Source organism: Gordionus sp. m RMFG-2023, chromosome 2 (assembly GCF_954871325.1).
Source record: "Gordionus sp. m RMFG-2023 chromosome 2, tfGorSpeb1-WG-v2, whole genome shotgun sequence".
In the NCBI taxonomy this organism is placed as follows: Eukaryota; Metazoa; Nematomorpha; class Gordioida; order Chordodea; family Parachordodidae; genus Gordionus; species Gordionus sp. m RMFG-2023.
In genome coordinates, this window is record NC_088776.1 from 58,919,063 (window position 1) to 58,942,468 (window position 23,406).

A 23,406-nucleotide genomic window follows, 5' to 3' on the forward strand; every position below is an offset into this window, starting at 1 on the left:
ATGAAGCGATTTTGCATCACTAATCTATAGGATAAATAAAAATACGTAATGAGTTTATTTTTTAAAATAAAATATAAATTTAATTTATTATTTTTTAAAAAATAAAATAAATAATATTCTCCTAAAGCCTTTGAAAATAAATTTTAAATTAGGAATTATTTTATGTTTAAAAAACGATAATAGTTTTTTATAATTTTTTATAGATAACTAGATTTTTTTTAAAACAAAATTTACAATTATTTTAGAAGCAAATTAAAAATTTATTTAAATTTAATTTAAATTAAAAATTTTTTATTTTTTTATACTAAAAGAAAAGTGACATTGGTTCATTAACTTGCACAAGTAAGTCACTAATATAATATAATAAATTGAATTCAAATAATTTATAATTTTGTTTGTAACGAGAAAAAAAAAGGTAAAGAGTGAAAAGGGGGTAAAGACACTAATTCAAAAATTGTTATTTAAAATTTATTGTTTATTTGAAATTTAATCAAAAATAAAACTTAATTTACCTAAAATTATTTAAATGGTAAAAAAAAATACTGGGGAATTTATATTTCTGAACTATAGATTTAGATACTAATTCCTATACTTCTAGATGTTCAGACCCACTAATTCATAAATTATCATTATAACATCAAATAAATTCATGTTATTTTATCTAGTGTGTTTAAAACCTAATTTTAGGAAAACGAACTAAATTCATTTTTGCGAATCGTTTTGACAATGATAAACACCAATGGAATATAATATTACCTTACATTATTATATAAATGATAAAAAAATGTAAAATGGTGGGAAACAAATATTCAGCATTCTTGCTATTGATATTATCGCATTATAACTTTTTCGAGAAAGGAATAACAACGCTATCAAACGTTATTTATGCTAATTTTAATCACTCATCTAGTGTTACGAATATTGATTCAACGGATAAGGGGAATAACTTGAAAGAATTTCATAACGTATTAGATGGTAAGCAATTTTACAAAAAAAATGTTAAACGAGTTACATTTTCCAAGCTTGACCCGTGCCAGCAGTACGGCTGGGAAGAAAATATAAACTTCAACAGATCCATTGGGCAAAATGTCATTAATAGTTCATCACATAATTATAACGAAGAACGTAACGATAATCTGACGGGTGAGATCGTAAATCCCGGTTATCATGATCAATATCCCAACAATATGGAATGCGTCAACATTATAGTGGGTTAGATTTTTTTTTCCTTTTAAAGATAATGATAAAAAAAAATATATGAAATAAAAGAAATAAATAAGATACTATTATAATTAAAATTGGAGATTGAAATCTAGATCAATATAAATATGACGCCTTGCATTTCTAATTTTTTTTAAGAATGGTTCCATTTCCGGTTCCCAAATTTGACACGGTTCTTAAAAATCCAGGTATATGTTACAAACAAATCGATCAAAATTTTATAAAAAAAAGAAATAATTAAGCAATAAATAAACCTTCTAAAATGGATAAAACAACACTAAAAATAATATAACCGTGGTGGCTAAAAAAGAACGTCTCGATTTATAATCTTTATACCTCTAAAACGCGTCATTCGTTTTCTAAAACCGGTTCTATAACTGACATAGTTAACGGATTTTATAACCGGTTAGATAACCGGTTTCTCATAAATTTTAAACTCAGTTCCGATACCTAAAAATTTTAAAAAAGGGTTCCAGATTATTTATGTATTTGGTTCAAAATTCTGATTTAAAATAGTTTTTTTTATTATATATATATATATAAATATCTGTAAAATAAAAAAATAGCTCCGAAAAATTATGTAATATCCTTATCCTTCGATGTCAAAACTTTCGAGATAGAGCCTTCCTCGAACTGTCAATTTGATTTTCTGGAAATGAGGGACGGTCCTTTTGGTTGGTCTCCATTGATAGGTAAATTTTGCGGATTAAAGCATCCAAACTTGTTTCAATGGAAATCGATGGGTCGATATGTGTGGATGTATTTTAAAACTGATAAGGAATTGAGATACAAAGGATTTCGGCTTCTCTACAAGTTCGTCATCGCTAGAGACACTCATAAAAAATTGAATATCTCCAGGCAAGATAATTACGTTCAAAGTAAGGTATAATGAAAAGATTTTTTATATATTTTAATATGTAAATTGAAAGGTGTGGGACTTGGAACGTTTAAAAATGGTTTGGGAATAAATCAAAAATGTCAAATATTATAGAAAAAAAATAGGAATGTAACTGGCGGAGGTTCTGGAACTTGTATTAGAACTTTCAGAAATCTCTAGAGACAAAACATTCTGGAATATTGGAACTTTTTAAAAATATGAAGGGAGAGTGTGCTGATTTGTTTTTTCTAACTTAAAATAATTGGAAAGCATAACCAGAGAATTACCAAAAAATAAACGGGTTCTTAAAAGCCATATTTTTCAACTTATTTATATTAAGACGTTAAAATGCGTATCTAAAGCTTGTCTGTCGTAATTGGGATATAAAATCTTTCGGTACTCGAAACTGTATATATATATATATTCGAGCATGTATAGAGTAATAACCCACACTATGAAATTTCATAACAATTGTTTTTGCCAAGAATTCTTTTGAACGGCTCTTAATTTATTATTTACGTATTTATGTATATAAAATATTATTCAAAGGTTAAGGTTTGAAATTATCCGAATTTAGTGTTTTATTATAAAGATTTGGTTCGATGTTTAAAAAACAGTCTCATTTAAGATTTTAGCCAAAATAATATTATGCAGGCCTGGAAATTTTTGCTCAAATATAGTAGCTAGAAAATGTTTTGGACCACTCTCTTTATAGTAAAATATCGAGGATTACATAATAATATTTTGGCTCAAAATCTTAATCGGGCTGTTTACCAACACTATCTGAAATTCACAGGGTTAGGATGTACTCTACAATCCTTACTGAAATTACATTTGTCAAGTCAGATGATTTTTTTTTTTTTAAATAAAAAATATTGGACTAAGTAAAGTGATTTAATATTAAAAGATTTAGAATTCTTCCATGGATATTTCATGTCCCAAAGCGACATATATAATTAATGTTTAATTCAATTTAATAAATAAATATATTTTTGAAAAAAAAAATCATATTATATAAATTTGCTTGATAAATCGTGTCGCATAATAATAAAACAAAACTTTTTAAGATTTTCAAATTTTCAAGTTTTCAGTTTTTTTTAAAATATAAAATCTATATCTTTTTTTGACTTCGAAAGAAACCTATAATTTATATAGTAATAATATATGCATTAATTATTTGCAAGATGTATATCGGTTTGGCTTCAATAAAATGAAAAATAAATTGCCACATTTTTTGAAATCTTTGCCGAAACTCACGCGTTACCCCTCATTCATGGTTGGCGCGAATTCGCGGCGAATTATTCAAAATACTCTGTATTTTTGTATTCTCCACCACGAATACCCGCTAACCGCGAATGACTCGAGTTTCAAAAAAAAAATATTTTTCAAAGCAGGGTAGGATTTCTATTGGATTAAACTTATAGCTGAGTTTTCAATTTTTTGAAAATATTTCCCATAATTATATATTATAGCGCAAAAATTATATTAAAAATATCTTTATTATTAAATTACTACCTTATATTATAAAGTTATTCAAAATACATGGTAATAAAGGGAATGTATGTTGTATCGGCCTTCCATTTATCTTTTATAACAGCTTAAAATCTCCTCTTCTACTGATCAAAATCTAACTTGGATTTTTTTTGTTGAGAAATATATGAGAGTAACACCATCGATTTTTTTTTCTAAGTTTATCTAAAAAATCTAAAAGATCGAAGAAGCCAGCCTCCTACATGATAAATCCAAATGGGTCTTGATCAGGGGAATTAAGCAGTTTGATGGGCAAATTTTATAAATCTAAACTCGTTGAACTTCATTATATATTTTACATTTGTCTTAGAGAATTCACAAATCAGACTTAGTGCTTATCTATAAAAGATCCTTAAGGAGTTACATCGGATAATTTAAAATATAAAATCAAGAATTCAATAAAATGTGGCAAAATTTTGACTTAGGGAAATTTTTTTTGGCAAAAATAAATTATCTTTCTTAAAATTTTTAAATTTAAAGATTATCTTAAAGTTTAGAAAATTTAATAGCCTTAGTCATTAAAAAAAACAACTTTATTTTAAAGGATTTGTAATGTATTTTATTGTATTTTGCCTTAATGTCCATATCTTTTTTTTATCAGTATTCTGAATGAATATTGAGAAAAAAATTTATCTATTTATTATGGATGAGAATAAGATTTAAATAAGCAAGCTTTGATCCTCTTTCTTTATAAGATAGAGTGTTGTGCAGATTTAATTCAAACATTCCCATATTTATTTTAATTCATTTATAAATTATAATTTATTTATCTTGTGAAAAAATTGATAAGAATATATATATATGTTATTATAACAATATTTTTTTTTGATTCTAATTTAGCAGATAAAAATATATATTTTCTAAAAGTGTAAAACAAAGATTAATTTTTATAAAAAAATATGTTTGCGACCAAAAGGATCTTCTAAATTTGGCCCTAAAACACTGCAATAAAATTTATAGGGCCAAAAAAGGCATCCTCACTCTTCCTACTACAAAGTTACAAGGAAAATTACGGGTATCAGCGTCTACATGACAGTATATTTACTGGATGCAAACCCCCCTCAAAAATATATCTACCCCCTTATATACCAAAATATTATCCATAGAATTTAAAAATGTAATTGAAAATTTTCTAGATTATTATAGCCTACCCCCCAAAATGCCTACCCCCTACCACCTACCCCCTCAAATAGATATTAGATACCAAAAATTAGGCAAATATACAAATTAACTCATTTATTATTTTCTTCATTTGTTTTTAGATTTAACTATCGCATAAAGTGTTGTTAAAATGTGACGATTTTTAAAGGCAGCTAACTTAGTTTTTATCCAGTAAAGATTTTGCTTGGAGATCTCTCAGTGAAATCTCGAATCTTAGTAAATATCTTTCTGGATAAATATTCAGTGATCCGTTTATAAAAATCGGTTCAAACGGTGTCACAAGACTTCTTACTTACTTCTGATTTAGCATTAGATATTTAGCCCCTGATTCTAATTTTTATTTGAATTTTATTAAACATAAAGATATATATATATATATATCTTTATACTATAAACGTACCAAATAGATAAAAAAAACATGATCATTGTGAATACTAGATCAAAACCTATTTTATTCCTATCAAAATAAAATATATATACGTGGAAATATATTTAAAAAAAATATCTATATACTTCATTTTAAACAAATAAAAAGATCTTTATAATAAAAATATCTAAAACTCCCTATCGTTTATTTTATTATGGTTTGGCCCCTGAGATCCCTGAGGTCCCTGAAATGTCTGATTTTTCAATTAATAAATATTCTAATATATATTATTTAGCTAATAAATTAATGTCAAAATGGTTTTTTTTTATTACCAGTAATGATATGATATATGATTTATTTTTGTTTTAAAAAAAACGAATTAATTCTGATTTGTAAAATTTTTTTTCTCCCTTCTTTTAATATTGATTTTTAACTATCATACTTATCAGTAATAAAATGACCTACGAACGAGAATTTATGTATTAGATATAACATGGTCCTGAATAAATTACAAACCAAACACAAGCATATTTTTTTGGATAGAAAAATTGAAATGAAATGAAAAACGTTTTAAAATTTTATAATAAATTTTTTAAAAGCATCAAAATATTTTATTTTATCCCCTGTTGAATTCTAATTTTTCTGTTAGATATTCTCAAATGAATTATTCATTTATTTTCATTTTATTTTTTTAAAAAAATCATATAAATTATAAACGGTATAATATAAAATTAGTTCATCATCTCATTTAAAAAAAAAAATAACCAAATAACTAAAAACTATTCTATATTATAATTTTTTTTATTTATAAACCTTGAGTTTTGAAAACGAAATAATTTTTTGAAAGAAAGAAAGAAAAGAAAAGAAAAGAAAAGAAAAGAAAAGAAAAGAAAAGAAAAGAAAAGAAAAGAAAAGAAAAGAAAAGAAAAGAAAAGAAAAGAAAAGAAAAGAAAAGAAAAGAAAAGAAAAGAAAAGAAAAGAAAAGAAAAGAAAAGAAAAGAAAAGAAAAGAAAAGAAAAGAAAAGAAAAGAAAAGAAAAGAAAAGAAAAGAAAAGAAAAGAAAAGAAAAGAAAAGAAAAGAAAAGAAAAGAAAAGAAAAGAAAAGAAAAGAAAAGAAAAGAAAAGAAAAGAAAAGAAAAGAAAAGAAAAGAAAAGAAAAGAAAAGAAAGAATGAAAGAAAGAGAAAAGAAAAGAAAGAAAGAAAGAAAGAAAGAAATCTAAACAAAAAAATCGAAGCAAAAAAAACGAAAAATATATTTTTTTAAATTTATTAGCCAAATTTAGTTAAGTTGCTTCTCCAAACAAGATAAATAACTATTTAAATAATTTATGACTACTAAAATCATGATTGTCCTGGTTCGACTTATTTCTAAGCAGCCCTCAATTTAGCCGGCTTAATATCTTCAAACTTAACAGCCTAGTCCTATCTAAGAGACTGTTTAATTTAATTATACCACTCAGTCAATTTTATAAATAAAGATAGTACAGTTCATATATAGTAAAGAAAGCACATAATTCTAGCAATGGAAAAAAACAAAAAAAACAATGCCATCAAAAATTAAAAACAAACTAAGATAGGGTGTCCTAATTCAAAAGATGTTTAGCCTAGGCTGAACAGCAATAAACATAGTTAAAAAAGAGTCGAACAGGAACACAGCCTCAGTGTTTCGCTGATAAGGAAGGTATACAAATAAAATGAGAATATAGTTTCCCATTTCTTAGATATATATTTTTCTAGAGGGTCGCGGCATTGTATGTCAAATATTTCTATCTTTTTTACGAAATTCCGTTATGTTATAATTTCCTAGAATACTATAACAAAGATTTTATTTTCTAACAAGAGCTATAAAATTTAACATAATAATTCTTATATAGGTTTTTTTTAAAAAAAACTTGTCAAGATAAATTAAATAATTTCTATATGTATTTTAGAGATCTATAAATGTATAGGCCCGACCCCTGATAAAAAATTTTATTTGGGCTGGACTAGGCAAAAAAAAATATTAACAAGCCTGGCCGTGAGGACAAAGTTTAGAAAAATGCCGGGCGGGCTTAATATCTAAAGTTTGCTAATTATTTTAATGATTAAATTACCTGCTACTCTGATTATTTTCTACATTTTGTTTTTTATTGATATAGTTATAAGAAAATCATGAAATCAAAATCCTCATCATTACTGGTTATTTTTTTTTTCCATAGTATACATTTCTGGATTTTAAAAAGCCGGACCGGGCCAGACACTCTTAGTATAAAATTGAAACCGGTTGAACGGGCCGGGCTGGAAAAAAACTAAATACTAACAGGACCGGATCGGGCCTAAAAATTTTGCCCTGTTAAACTTCTAATGCATGTACGCAATGTCTATATCTATCGAATTTAATGACTTATATAATTTATATTAGAATTTTTCAAATTAGGAAAAGAAGCACGAAACTTCCCACTTCAAACTAAACGAAGGTGTGTAAGAATAATAATAATTTCATTTTATTTTATTTAATAAAAATCCTGATTTTACCAGAATTGTCTTTCATCATGTTTTATTATAAGAGTTTCTGGCAATTATGCCACGTTGAACTTAATATAATTTACATCAATTTTTTCCATAGATTTTTTTTTTAACTTTAATTATATATGACTCAAAGGTTAACAGCAAAATTGCATACAATTGATAAAAATAGAGACTAAATTATAGGAAATAGCCAAATTTCGAAAAATTTTGCATTGCAATCGGACCAAAATATTTCCAAAATGCCGACCTAACCGGGCTTGAAAGTAAAAACATTTAGACGGGCCGGATTTGGAAATGAATTATATTTTTCAAATCCCGGGTCGGACCGAATCTAAAATTTTTACCTCTTGTTAGTTCTCTTATAGAAAAATCAGTAAACATTTCCGGAAACATAATTGAAAATATTTTAATCCATCCTCAATGATATATATATATATTACTAGATTGGTGATTCATTAAAAGTTTATATATGTATATAGGAGTCAGCTGTAGGGCAATTTTGAATTATCATTATATCAATGCATATTGATGTTATTTAATCGACCTGTGACAAATCCCAAAATAGCTCTACAAGCTGACTCCTTATGTATGAACAACTTTTAAATGCATTTATTCGCCAATTTAAAGTATATATATATATCAATGACATATATAATATCCTAGACTGACGATTCATTCATTAAAATGCATTTTTAAGCTTCGTTAAAAGCAAATCAGCTGGACCCGCCATTTTGGTAACACATATAGTAATTATTCTCTTGTTAAAAACTACTATTAAATTGATAACTTTCTTCCTTATTATCTCGATGGTAATTCTTTAATAAAATTTGCATCAGATATAGGAATAAATTAAGCTCCCGTTTAAAATTTTAATAATGATTAGTGTAACCAAGATGGCGTCTCCAGCGATTTGCATTGATGTATACACTTTTAATGAATGAATTGTCAGTCTAGGTATTATATATGTCATTGATATATATATATAACACTGTAAACTTGGATTCTAAAAAATATCTGCTTAATAGTATATTAATTAATAAATCGTTATAAAAACATTTGGACATGAAATGAATTATAAATATAGTAAACAACGAAATAAAAATGATGGAAAAATGTGTATATTAATAAAAATAAAAATGGAGGTCGCTTTTATCGAAATATCTAGTTTTATAGGTGAAGAAAAAGATTTCTTACCCTTGCATTCACAGTTAGCGGAAATCGGCGACTAATTACACAAAATCTATTGGAATAATTTTGTATTAATTTTTTGCTATACTTAGCCACGAATTCGCGTTATCTGTGAATCAGAGTTATATTGGTCAAGAAAAATAATTCTTATGCATCAAAGTTAAAACTATTTTACCGTCTCAGTATAAATTATTTTTAATAAAAAAATTCTTCTCAAAATATTAATAAACAAATTAGCGATGGAATGTATAAAAATACTCCCAGCTAAGAAGTACGACCATATCAAGATATCCGACATATCCACCAACTCGAAAACGCTATCCAAGTTGTTAGACATAGCGATTGATTGCGTATGGATAATCGAGTATCCCCCGCTATCAAACGTATGTATTTATTATTATAGCACCAGTCAGAACCTTACATTAGCAATGGCAGCTCTTATTTCAAAAAAAAAGATAAGATTTTAAAGAAGGTCTTCTAATCATGGCAAAGGTTCCTATTATGCTCCTGATGCATAACTTTTTAAAACATGAGCTTTCTTTCTTTCTTTCTTTCTTTCTTTCTTTCTCTTCTCTTCTCTTCTCTTCTCTTCTCTTCTCTCTTTCTTTCTTTCTTTCTTTCTTTCTTTCTTTCTTTCTTTCTTTCTTTCTTTCTTTCTTTCTTTCTTTCTTTCTTTCTTTCTAGATATAATGAAGTTTTTTATTGAAGTTCGCATGATAGAAATTTTTGATTAATAAAAGGAAAAAGAGAGAGAGCGAAAGAATAAAACATTGTAAACTGGAATAAGAATTATATTTATTTATTTCAAATAAATAGATTCAAAAAATTTTATTCGCTCATTATTTGTAATAATTTATCATTTCTTGAGTCGCCCTTCCTTGGTAGGTAGTTTGACTCAATCATGTCCGGGCTAAATAAAAATTCCATCTGAACATTAAAAGGTGCCCACCCTTTAAATATCTGTTATTTTAATTTTTGAATATGCTAATCGTCCAGTTTTTTAGGTATATTTATTTTTAAATATCATTGCTAGTTGTTTAGTGAGACCATAGGCGGTTTCTTGATTGCAATTATTCGTGTCATTTGATGGGTATAAGAAACCTAACATGATATTTTAAAGATTGTATCATTAAAATTTTTAAAAAAAGTAATTTAACATAAATAGGTTTTTCTCAGACTGCCTCATAAAAATTTATTAGGAAGCTTGGACTGTCGTATCGCCGCCTTAGAACTATATTCCGCAGCTTCCTCTCTAAATAATCGTTTCGTAAAAATATGTCAAGCTCAAGATCCACATTTAAAATCATCCACTTATAATACCGATTTTGCCCATGATACCTACGACAATAATAAGGATAATACATCTTGGTTCAATAAAAATGATGAAGATTCTTGGGTTTCTTGCAGTAAATTTTTAACCAAGAGGAGGCCTGTTAAATTATTTGTGAGATTGCAAATCAGTTCCTACCCTTCATTTTTAACCCTATTGCGGGCGAAAGGGTCTAATACCTCCAACAAATTTAGGAGCAATTCCTTAGAGTGTGTCGAGGCAACTGCCAATGGTAGAAAATCTTCTAGCAAAACATGTGAAAATACCGATTATAACAATATCGAGGATACTATAACTTTATTCGAATATACTCTCTTTACAACGAACGGTAAACTTATTACATATAAAAAAACTGAAAAACATTTTTGAAAAAATTTTCTAAGTGCTGACGACTTCCTTTGCAATGAACTGTGACTGATAGTCTATTTATTTTTAACAATTTTATAGTTATTTAAATTAAAAATAAATAATAAAAAGTATATTAATTTTGATAAAAATTTAATTTTAATTCAAAGTTTTAAATATAAATTATGTGTTTTTTTTACAAGTTAAATGTAGAGTCGATTCTCAGTTCGATTGTGGTAACAACACTTGCGTTGACAAAACTTTTATATGCGATGGCGTTGTTAATTGCCCAAATTTTAGCGACGAACATAATTGCCATGGTAAGTTCGATAAGGTAATAATACATTTATATTAGTTGCATTTAATTTCTTAAAACATTTTATAATTTGTAGATATCTAATATATTATTATTAGTATATTATCATATCTAATTTTATAGCATACAAAAAATAAAATATTAGTATATAATATATAATAGCTATAGGCATCATAACCAGAATATTAATAAAGAGGAATAAGGGTGTTGCCAAAATATTTTTGGGGGCCTCGTCTCAAAACACCAAATTTCGACCTTAGACTCTGATTGGGCATTTTTTAATTTTTTTCTAAAAATTTTTTTTTAATTTTAAAATATATAACATCTTTATATCGCCTCTGTTAAAGTTTGCTGAACAATTGGAAGTATACTATTCAAAATTCTATTTCAATGGTTCCATGCTTTATTAGTGACTATGAGTTAACAAAAAAACTATTTTTCCAGCCTTAGAAAAAGAATGAATACAATTTTTCAGACAATTTTATCAACATTTGGTGCTTAATTTGTAGGAGGATTGTTAAAAAAGCCTGATTCTGGTCAATTTTTGATACAACCCGATTAAGATTATACCCAAAAGAATATTATGTAAGCCTGGAAGATGACAGGCAGAAAGGTTTGGACTTCTATTTGCCAGATATCGAGGCTTTCACAATATTATATTGGCTAAAATCTTACCCCTTCATTCTTAGTTAGTGCGATTTCGCAACGGATAATACAAAATACGCTGTATTAGTGCCTTCCCCACCCCGAATTTGCGCTAACTGTAAATGAGGGGTTAATCGGATGAATTTTTTTAAAATCCGTTTGGAAGACAGTAAAAAAAAAGAATATCAAAATAAGAAAATGTCGGAGTTAGCATCCTTGTCAGAATAAAAAAATATATATAGAAGAAACTAAATATATGGTTATTTTGCCACTGATATTTCGGTGCTTGACTAGTATATTTATTAATTTCCAAATTTATTCATAGTTACAAACCACATAAAACAAAAGCGAGTTATATATAAAATGAGAATCCTGAGCAAAGCTTTAGGAAAACACGAATTCTGAAGTTATATACCATTAAATAGTGTTTAATTTAGTACATTTTTAATCTGTTTGGTATATTGGATTTAAAAGGGAAATAAAGTTATTGATAAAATAAGAAGAAGAAAAAGTTTATAAAAATGGATTAAAGTGTAAAGTTTAAAAAAAATAACTATGAACCAAACTTTTTAAATAATTTATTTAGCACGTATTTTTAAATTTTAATATATTTTTTCTGGAAGAGTATTCTTATAGGTGTAAAATGCCTATCTAAAATATTTGTATAATTTTGCAAGTTATTTACACATCTTAATTAAGGATACGCGTAAGATTATTCGATTTGAATGTGACATATACAAATTTAAGCATTTTAGGCAACATCTTTCATACAGATATATATAACTCACGTAAAACTGGCAACTAGTGTGTAATCTGCTAATTTTAGGCAAATTTTTATATAAAAAAATGGCTAAACTTGGCTCTTCAGCGTTACTTAATAAATATAGCTAAAATAATTATATATAAATAATTTTAATAATAAATAAATACTAATTAAGGCTAGCTTTATCTTGAGTAACGCTGAAGGACATTTAACAACGCTCCTTAGCCTATGCCTAATTTTTTTATTAATTAATTTTGGCAGATTTTTTGGATAAGCCTGATTCCAATTTTACGCTAATCCTAATAAGGCTTATGGCGAGAGTTGATAAGGCAACACTGCTCGCTACCATTAGTACTGCTATTTTAAAGTGTTAAGTATATAAAGATTATCAATTAAATTATTATCGACCAAGAATCCTTAACTAAATAAAGAATCGTAGCTGCTATAAATTTATAATTTATAATTATTATTGTTAAAGGACGCTCGTAACATTAAATAGCCCCCTACTATTAAATAAATTGGGTTTAAACAAAAAGAATCTACACATTATAGTCTAAGGCTATTTACAGACTGATTTGTTATGTAACAATAGTTCTTTTTTAAAAAAATAATATGCTTTAGCTAAAAGATTTACAAGTAGAGATCTCGGAAATTTTTCTAACTTTTTGGGAACCTGGTTTGGAGATAAATTGAACGCCTCGATTGTTTTACTGATTCTGGCATCTTCGGTGATTATTCTAGGAGGAGCTTACGTAGCTTACAAATTGTCCGAATGTCAGCCATTAACCTTCGGAAACGGAAAATTGTGGAATTTATATTATGCTAAAAGGGGCAACTTAAGCACTAAAAGTAATAGCGGATTGAGTGAACATACCACTTATTCGTTCAATGACTTAACGCCCAAAGTTGAAAGAGGTTTGATTAATTATTATTTGTGTTAGACTCTAATCTAGAGTTCATCTTTATATATTCTTGAGATTATTAAACAGGACAGCAACAAAGCTTCCATGTTTTGGGAGGAAGGAAGGAAGGAAGGAAGGAAGGAAGGAAGGAAGGAAGGAAGGAAGGAAGGAAGGAAGGAAGGAAGGAAGGAAGGAAGGAAGGAAGGAAGGAAGGAAGGAAGGAAGGAAGGAAGGAAGGAAGGAATCATAATTGGTAAAGAAGTTATTTCTTAAAACGTTGGATTTATTTAACAAATTAACAATATTTTATTTTAAGTTAACCTCGATATCGACTCCATGACTGCTGAACCAAATAATTTTTTAGAGAGCGCGTCTCTAGCAAGCTTCGATTTTAAAAAATTGAACGGGGGGCATAACATAAATGTTAAGTACCAAGATAATATTCGCGTTATTTACGGAGAAAATTTATCGCAGAACAACGACAGAAAAATGATTGGTCAGGTCGAAGAAACGAATAGGCTCTATTACGTTAAGGAGGCCACTAAAATCAAGCCTTTCCAACATAAAAGGTTTCATAGAAACGTAAATTATTTTGTTCAAATAAATCGATCTAGTGGTTTAAAGTATCACAATCAATTTGTATTTTGATATTTGACCCGTTTTCCACCGACCGCTGCCTATATCAAATTTTTAATATTGTTTCTTTCTTCATAAATTCTTAATATTTCGTTTCTAATTAATAAAAGAAAAAACTATAAATTTTTGAATTAGCTATCATATAGTATACGAAAAATAAATGAATGCTACTATTTGGTAACTGCGGGTAAATATTTCAAAAAATCTTCTTTTTTTAAAATAATCCTCACAAAATAGGAATTTATATGATTAGCAAGCAATATAAATAAAATATTTTAGATAATGAATGTTTCAATTGCTAAAATTTTTGCCATTCATAAAAAGGGAAATATATATAAGTAACACATATGTATAGATAAATATTATTTAAATTTTCATAAATGTTTTGATATAGACTCTGGTAAATTCATCATGTGCATATAATGGAAAATTCCTTTCACTTATTAGAGTGGTACTACCAAGGGTGTAAACAAATGATTTTTTAAAATGAAAATCACTGATAAACCATTATTTATATTTCAACTAGGCATAATAGTTATACTTGATATAAAAAAACCATTGTTTAGTCTAGGTAATCGATAAAAATTTTGTAAATATATTTTCTGATTAAGTTCAAAAAATTATAATTTATTAATAAAGTAAGTTGCAATTATATTCAGATACTTTCGAAATGTAGCTTAGTTACTCTAAAAGAATGTAATTTGTTATTGTAAATAGTCATTTTTTTAAGTTAGATCTTAGGGCATAAATATTGTCAAATTCTCAAGCCGATTAGAATAAATTAGAGTGTCAAGATAAAAACACCCCTCCCCCCTCCCGATGAATATTTTTACCGTGCTTAGGCTTCCGTCAGAAAAAAACATTCCATAAGGATTTTATAATTTGAAATGTTTTATTTTTCATTATATTTTCTTATTCTTTACAAGAATGACACCTGAAGGTAATACACAAATTCTCCAAAATGATTCTCAGCGGGGATCCAAAGATTTAAATCTGAACGTGATTCCTATTTATATGACCGGCACGACCAGATCCAATCATGACTTTGCTAGAAAGGACGCGAAAAACATTTGGCATTATCATAATACCGACGCTAATCAGAGTCTAAATAATGATCGAATGGGAAATAGAAATATTTTAATGAACTTGAAATCAATTTTATTATGAACAAATTTTTTTTTTTTTGTAAATAAAAAAAATGAATATTTTATTATTTGCTGATAATTTGATTGATTAAATAAAATTTGTTATATATCATGGATACCAACTATAAAAATTTCTATTGTAACGTATGTTAGATATAAGTTTATAGATATATTATACCATTGAAAAATATGCTGAGATAATTTTTAATGAATAATTTTTCTTGCATGGCTGAAACAAACCCCCGTACACATCTCAGAAATTCAACCGGGGTACCATAAAAATTATATTGTTATTTTTTAAATAATCTTTTTATTAGTGCTGCTAATGTAAATACCTATCTAAAACTAGTTACCTATGTCCACCTACAGGAAATGGAACTCAAACTAATTATATATATATATGTCAAAGAACTGCAGGCACAGCTCTAAGTCCGGCCTAGACTGGGTACACGAGTCGGGCCGTATTTTAATTTTTTTTAATATACTCAGGCTGGGCTTAAAATATTTTTTTAAATAAATATTCAGGCAAGGCCATATATTTTAAAACCAAATATTTGAAATCGCCATTATTAGCTATAAAAATAAATATAATATATTTTAAAAATATCTGGGCCGAGCCGTGCAAATTGTATCTCTGCAGGTCCCTGGTATATGTTTTAAATTTAACTTGTAACACATCTTAATTATTACTAAAAATTGTAAGATTTTTTATTTCAAGTTGCTTGAATTCTCCCTTTTTCGAAAAATGTAACAATTAAATGGAACCAGTTATTTTTTAGTGATACAAAAATAACTGTAAAGTAACTTTAACAACGCTAATTTTTGTATGCTTTTTATTTTTAAATAAATATATTTTATTTCAAGCCAAGCTATTTTAATTATTGTAATCTGACTGAATGCCATCTGGAAATGAAATACTGAGATTCTTAATTCATATAATAAAAGCTTCACTCAACTGCTCAAGTCTAGATACATTTCACAAGATATACTGAAAATACATTCCTGTATTGACCCCTTGGCCCCATCCAACCACGCCATCAACATCCTTGACCAGAAGGAACAACTTAAAATTTCTAAATACACAGAAATAATAAACGATCATTGCTTCATCCCAATCATATCAACCACTCTTGGCACCTTCGGCAAACTCGCCTTAGCATTTTTCAAAAACTTAAGATCACAAATCAGCAAACTCTCAGAAGAACCACGAGAGGGTTTTTTTCTTCGTCAACGATTATCCATAGCGATTCACAAAGCTAATTATATCAGTTTCAATGGTAGCCTTCTAGCCAAAGAGCTATCATAGACAACGCTTACGTCCCTTTTTCATTTTTGTTTCCCTGCGTCACAACATCTCCGTTCTTTTTTTTAATAGTATTATTATATATTTTTCAAACATTTTAAATATATTAAAATTTTTTATAATGAAAATTTAAATTATTATGTATAAATATGTGTTTCTCTTTTTAGAAAAATCTGAAGTATCAATTACATTAATGTTATATAAGTAAGTTATTAATATTTAATTTCTCGTATTGTATATTAAAATTTATTATAATTTAAAATAATATAATAATTTATAACCACCTTCCAAATTTTATATATTCTAAACATAATCATAGAACATTTTATTTCTACTTAAATTTTGTTAACATTTATTAATCTCGTATTTTATATTTTTCTTATTTAATTTACAGCTAATTAATTCAAATTCAATATGGTGAAAACATGGGATTACTAATGTCAAAGTGATACTTACATGGTAATTGGTATGGATTATGATTATTGATCGATGCTAATAAATAAGGAAGATATTTGTAAAATGGAAGGTGATAGAGGAACCTGCCTAATTTAGACTTTTGGAAAATTTATGCTGAAAAGGAACTGTAATTATATTTATGATTGGACTATGGGCTTTCAGTCATACCATAGGCGCCCGATGTGGAACATCAAAGATGATTGAGATGCCAGTTATTAAGATTAGAATCGATGTTGTCCATCGAAGATACTCGGGGGAATTTGCCCTTCAGAATAAAGTTAAAAGGGATTAGTTTATCGATGAGGTCCATCGACAAGGACAAGTGATGATGACTATTCAGTTAATGATAATAAGCAGGAATAGTGGGATCTAGGGTGAATTGTCGAAGGTGGGTGGTTGGCTATAGTGACCTCATGGTATTTCAAGAGATAACGGATTGTTCAAGGACCGTTTAACGCTGAACACCTTGTGAACTGCCAAATGTTTGATAACAAATATGGGTGCAGAATTGATCATGGTGACCTCAATGGCGTCTAAGCGATAACGGGATCCTCGAGGGGCGTTCAAAGTTAAACGAACCATCCAAGGGTTACGATTATACAAGGATATTTTTGGGGAAGAGATATAACGATTAGCTACCTATCACGGTGATATACTCTAATCATGAATCGGATCATTGGTTTTTGAAGGTAGAATAAAGTTCTAGAGCGAATGCTGGTGTTATGGATTTTATTTGATAATTATGATTGTGTATGGATTTTATATATGATTATTATTTGTTTCCAATAAAAGAATTACATGATGTAAGATTTATATGTACTCTAGGTATTTTTATATTTTATTGCCATATATTCGCGCCTGTCCTACTACTTGATAATACAAACTCTTAATATCTAGTTTCTTCGCGTACATCATATTTTAGCAATGAAATTATTTTATATATCCAGTCATTTTTGTCAAATATTATGATGATATTATTATCAAAAACTATTAAATAACAAATATCATACATAGTGAATTGATGTGATATGATGATGAAAATAAAATACAACATAGCTTAATGTAACTTCCTTTTTCTTTAAAAACATCATATCTTTTTTTAAGAAATATTTTCAAAATCCTTGTGATATTTTTAAATTACATTCTTTAAAAAAAAGCCTCTTTAAGTTTTTTAGGGGATCATGTAGTTTTTGAAGGTAGAGTATAGTTCTAGAATGAATGCTGGTGTTATGGATTTTATATATCTTTTAATTTATACCGAAATAAAGCGAAAGATATCTAAAATCCAGAGACGTAGATAGCTTGGTACGCTAAATACCTCCATCATTATAATTAAACTAATTTTGAAAAATGAAGTACTATATTTTTTTAAATTAAAACCCACTTTTTAAATAATTAGCACCCTTTTATACAAATACATTCATATTTTATTTGAATAGCCCTTTTACGAAATTGTAGGGCCTATTTCAAATAAATATTATTGTCTTTGTGGCATTTATTATAATTTTCCTTCTTTTTGTCTTAAACAAAAATAAAGTTGTGGAAAATCGAAATGTATTATTAAATCAAATCATAAAATTAAATCTACATTCTTTGGTAGATTCGTATTTATACATTATAATAATTTAATTTAATAACAAATGACAATAAAATTAGGTATAAATGGCGTAGATTTGTATATTTTATATTAAATTTTTTAACACATATGACAAGCTTATGTCACGCTGAATATCAATTATGATGTCAAGCATTTTTTATACAATGATGGAGATAATATTTTGGAGTTTTTTTTTTATTTTCACATTTAAATATTACTTTATTTCAGATTTAAAAAAAGGGAATCAAAACCCCATCATTATTCCACAGAATATATTAATTGACATAATATTTATTCGACTTGAAAATTTATAAGATTCTATATGATATTATATAAAATTAATCATAACATCTGCGAATTTGATCGTAATTTGATATTAGATAAAATAATATATAATGTATAAATACGAATGACACATTAAGATAAACTAAAATTATATTATATAAATAAAAAAAATAATATATTTATATATTCTATTAATTGAAGTTGATATTTATTTTCTTAGGATTTAAACAAGTTAAGAAATTAAATTACTAGATATATTTAATAATAAAGTAATATAAAAATAATTATATTTAAGTTTTTTTTGGTCATTGGGTTAAAGCATTTGAGATGAATTCTAATATTATTATTATTATATAATAAATTATAGTATAATAGATAAAAAAGATGAAGACCCGAGATAGAGTGGTTTAGGACGCGTGGACCCTCATAAATTTTGTAAAAATAGAGTTTACACTTTTTAGCGTCCCCTTTGTAAAACCCCTGTTAAAATCCATTTGAAATCATATTTTATTTATTAAATTATTGTTTGGAGAAGATTGATTGGTTTGTTTGAATGTAGGATCGCTAAATGATTGGATTTCGAATGTGCTTAGATTTAGATTTCATTTTATCTTTAGTGTAACTTTTAATAAAATAAAGTGTTAAATAAATTTATAATAAATCACATATACATATATGTGGTGTAGTATTTATATTATAAAATTAAATATTTGTTTTAAATACATTCAATCATAAATGATTGATGGAAAATTTCTTAAGCTGCACTAATAGCATATCGAATGTCGTCGATATTTTTAAATCAGAGAAAATCCCCTCCCAGTCCCAATTCAGCTACCATACAAAAAGTATAAATAAATAATTTGATTAACAGAATTTATTTTATATAAATAGTTATTGGATGAAAACACTCAATTGATTATGTGTATAGCGGAAAATCAAAATAAAGGAAATGCTGCAGAATGTATTTCGTAATTTAAACATTTTAAAATATAATTTAATAGTCATTTATAGTTACCAACAAGTCCTTCATAAAAATTTGGTGTATTTAGCCACAATGGCAGATTACAATCAACAAAATGTAATGAATCATTATTAGCAAAATATTTTTATTTTACAAATATAGCCCACACCTGGTCAACCCAATACAAATGAGCCAATAAATTATGAAGGTGCCTCACAAAATCATCAAAATAAAAGTTTTAATGCAATTTATTATTTTTTTGTGCTGAATCTACAATGAAATTTTAGCACATCACTAAATTAATATTTTATATTTAGTTATTTATTTCACATAAATTAATAGTTCCACCAAATTCATTCCAATCACAAAATGAACAAATCACTTACTCTAACAAACAAAATTATAATCCATTGATAGATACCTCATACCAAAGACCTTTTATGACTCCTAATAGTCAATATAGTTCTCTACAGAATCCTGATATCAGTAATTTTTATTTTTTAATTTCAAAGACATGTATAAACATTTGTATTTACCTCAAGCTTATTATACAATAATTTAAATTTATACTTGTCATAATATATAAGTATATTTTAATGAGCTTAAATTAGATTTTTATTGATGATAAATATAAATCATTTATAAAGTTATGGAAAAAATTTCATTAAAATGCTAAAGGGTTATCAAGCTGATATTTCTAAGTTTTTTTATTTAATGAAAAACTATTTTTATGTAATTGCTGTTTTTTAATTTAATTTTATAAATTTATCTAGATAATTAATTATTTGCAAAGTTTTATAATATAAATAGGCACTATATTATTAGATTTAATTTAATGTTTTGTCAAATATTTAAACTTTTATATCAGGGGTAAAGATATTTAGTATTCAATTTAATGTATGTATCCACATCTGATTTAATATTTAATGTTGTTAAATGGCTAGATTTTGGCCGATTTTTAAAAACAGCTAACCTCATAGCAAGGAAAATATTGCCTAAGAATCGAGATTTTGCCAATAGATGTTCAACCCTATGTGCCATCTATGAGCAAAATCTTTAGGCTTACTTTATATTTTTCTGAATAAAATATTGAGTTAGCAAGGCATGGGCAATATTTTTCTGGCTAAAATATGGAGTTAGCCGCTTTTAAAAATTGGCTCAAATCAAGCCGTTTAACAACACTAGAATATTCCAACCCTCACAAACACTGACTAAATCTTCTTTTAAAGACTGGACCTCCATCTGAATAAAGGGGTAAGAGATATATGTGGGTTAATAGGGTTAATCATACTTAATATCCAAATATATTTAGAGCAGGCTGGCGATCAGATATGGATATATCGTTAAATCATGTGCTAAATATAATTTAGACAGTGTATCCTAATTTATCTATTGCTTTTTTTAAAAAAAAATTTTTACAAGATTAAAAAAAAATTGTTAAAATATTAATCGGTTTTTTGTTATTATGTAAAGATAAGAATCATTATTAATTTAAATTAAGATATAACATAACTATATTAATTTATAGCGTATCATTTAAATCATACTCTTTGTTTATAATAACAAATGTTAAGTATTGGTAGTATATTGACAGTGAGCCATACTGCAAAACACCAGAAACAACATTTTTGAAATTGCTTAGGATATAAAATAATTTTAATAATCCTATTTTAATCTTGAATTTTAAAAAAAAAACAATTCTTACAAAGTTTTGTTTAATATTATATGTATCATGGATTCTTGAATAAAATACATTTCATTATTAAATATAGGTTTTTTTTGGAAGTGACCAAATATAATTATAAACATTTATTAAGAAGCGAGCTTTTGAGTATTGATCAAGGACTAATAAACATACTTACATTTCTGTAAATAAAAAATTATTTTAAAAAAATAGCACCCCACAAGGTTCGGCAATATGGCCAACGATATTTTAAACATTTATTTTTAAAAAATATTTTCATTTTATATCTAACATCTTAATCTGAAAAAATATTTTCTCATTTATTAGCAACTAATAAACTCCAACCCTCCCATCACGCAGCCACTTCTCCCTTTAATCAAGCTAATTCCAATCAACACCAAACTTACAATAATTCTCCGCATAATTTAAACAACAATAATGTTTACCCTCAAGGAATTCCGGATAACAACCCATCGCACACCCCCATAAATTACCCAAGCAATACGAATCGACATAATTTTGGTAATAGTTATACTAACAGACCTGCCCAACATCACATGTCTGTCTATCCTCCTTATTTCCAACAACCCACCACCACTAACCACCAAATGGACCATGAAATGAGCTCTTCAACATTGTCCCCAAAAGAAAAAAATAGTATAGAATATTTGGGTCAAGATAATCCATTGTCGAAATAAAACAATTTTCCTTATATCTCTTTTTTTTACTTTCTCCTTGATAATAAATTATATGGTTATTGTAGGAATTGCATTTCTTATTTTTTTTTCTGGCATGCTTATCTTAGGCATAGATAAAAAAAATAATTTATTCTAAGAATATGTCAATCTTCTTATTTTTAATCAGATTTTAATGTGATTTCATATTTTAATTTTTTTAGCTCTAATAATATCTAAATATTTTCTACCCACCTTCAATCGTGTTATTATTTATAAATTATCCAATTCAAACTTGTCAGAATTTTTATTCTATATTATTTTTTTCTTAGAGCCCCACTCATTTTTAATGTTAAATTTGAATATATTCACTATATATATATATATATATATTAAAATCTATCATAAATAAGAAATTATTCGAATTTGTTATATTTTTTTTCATTGATCATAATTTATTCAAATTTTGCTCTGAAAGTTAAAGTTCGCTCAATCTGGTCCGACCATAAAATTTTCTAAGTTGTCCGACCTTCGGGCTGGGTTGCGCTGATCTCTAATGCAAGTACGTATTTAATTTGAGCAAGAATAATAAAAAGAAATAGTTTTAGAGGATAATCATTTATTTTTTTACATCCTCACTAAAAAAAAGAAGAAAATGACATTACAATTTCAATAAAATTAATATTCCTTACCACCAGAAAAATGAAAACTTGCAAGATATAAGGTCAGGAAATAATAAAATAAATCACCTCGAATTAAGACAACAAAAATTATAAATTTATTGAGTTGCATATTATTTATATTATATATATATTTTTTTAAATCATTAATATAATTCGATCTTGAAACAATGAGTGACTTAAAGAAAAGATTTTTAAAATGATGATTTCTTTTTGCTCAAATTTTGAGGAAAAAAATGATCATAAAATTGATGATTATTCCATCATGAAGGTTTTTTTATGCATATAAATTACAAAAGATTTACTCTATAAGCGATATTTTTATTGAAATGACTGGGTAGGGTAAAATTTGAACATTTTAGCTTAATTTGGATACTTAATTGATTTTAGTATAGGCTAAAAAGTATTTGATCCATTATCCCTTATTTTGGTTTATTTTAATTTGGTGGTATTCTATTTTTCATTTTTTCTTGTTTTTTTTAAAAACAAATATCTTTTGCTTTTATGGCTATTTAGTTGATACTTAAAAGACGGCTCACCGGCTATCAAGTATTAAGGACCTAGGGAACGGCTTTAAATTTTTTTTAGAGATGTTATTTTATTATCGTAACCCAGAGTTTAGCTCCATATATTGGAACTTTCTTTTTAAAATTTTCGTAAGGAATCTGAATCCATTTTAAGATTTACCGGAAGGTCATTTTATAAGGGTTTATTTATTGTTTCAATATTTTTTAAAAAAAAATTAATTTAATAGAGTTTAAAAACCAGAACTCTCGGAACCACGTAAGAATCTAAAAACCTAGTGACCATTTTTCGACATTATAGGAATAA

At 26.7% G+C, this 23,406-nt stretch overlaps 2 protein-coding genes across 2 annotated transcripts; both read left to right on the forward strand.

Moving 5' to 3' along the window:
* The first annotated feature begins 237 nt into the window (after nt 1–237).
* LOC135924514 (uncharacterized) lies at nt 238–14,957 on the forward strand. The gene is made up of 10 exons (XM_065459571.1): nt 238–342; nt 688–1,212; nt 1,788–2,104; nt 7,574–7,613; nt 9,091–9,236; nt 10,019–10,511; nt 10,732–10,848; nt 12,874–13,167; nt 13,471–13,723; nt 14,717–14,957. The coding sequence occupies exons 2-10, from the start codon at nt 774–776 to the stop codon at nt 14,955–14,957; spliced, it is 2,340 nt and encodes a 779-aa protein (XP_065315643.1). The 5' UTR covers nt 238–342; nt 688–773.
* A 4,363-nt stretch (nt 14,958–19,320) lies between these two features.
* On the forward strand, nt 19,321–22,228 carry LOC135924682 (uncharacterized). The gene is made up of 6 exons (XM_065459778.1): nt 19,321–19,421; nt 19,468–19,544; nt 19,588–19,654; nt 19,700–19,772; nt 19,880–20,023; nt 21,549–22,228. The coding sequence occupies exons 1-6, from the start codon at nt 19,356–19,358 to the stop codon at nt 21,917–21,919; spliced, it is 798 nt and encodes a 265-aa protein (XP_065315850.1). The 5' UTR covers nt 19,321–19,355; the 3' UTR covers nt 21,920–22,228.
* Nucleotides 22,229–23,406: the final 1,178 nt, after the last annotated feature.

Bases quoted from the DNA above. Each gene is read 5' to 3' on its own strand.
- LOC135924682 (XM_065459778.1), top strand. From the start codon at position 19,356: ATGTCGTCGATATTTTTAAATCAGAGAAAATCCCCTCCCAGTCCCAAT. The intron at 19,655-19,699 runs GTAATGAATCAT...TTACAAATATAG, and splicing joins CAGATTACAATCAACAAAAT to CCCACACCTGGTCAACCCAA. The intron at 19,773-19,879 runs GTTTTAATGCAA...ATAAATTAATAG, and splicing joins ACAAAATCATCAAAATAAAA to TTCCACCAAATTCATTCCAA.
- LOC135924514 (XM_065459571.1), top strand. From the start codon at position 774: ATGATAAAAAAATGTAAAATGGTGGGAAACAAATATTCAGCATTCTTG. The intron at 7,614-9,090 runs GTGTGTAAGAAT...TAAACAAATTAG, and splicing joins CCACTTCAAACTAAACGAAG to CGATGGAATGTATAAAAATA. The intron at 13,724-14,716 runs GTTTCATAGAAA...ATTCTTTACAAG, and splicing joins AAGCCTTTCCAACATAAAAG to AATGACACCTGAAGGTAATA.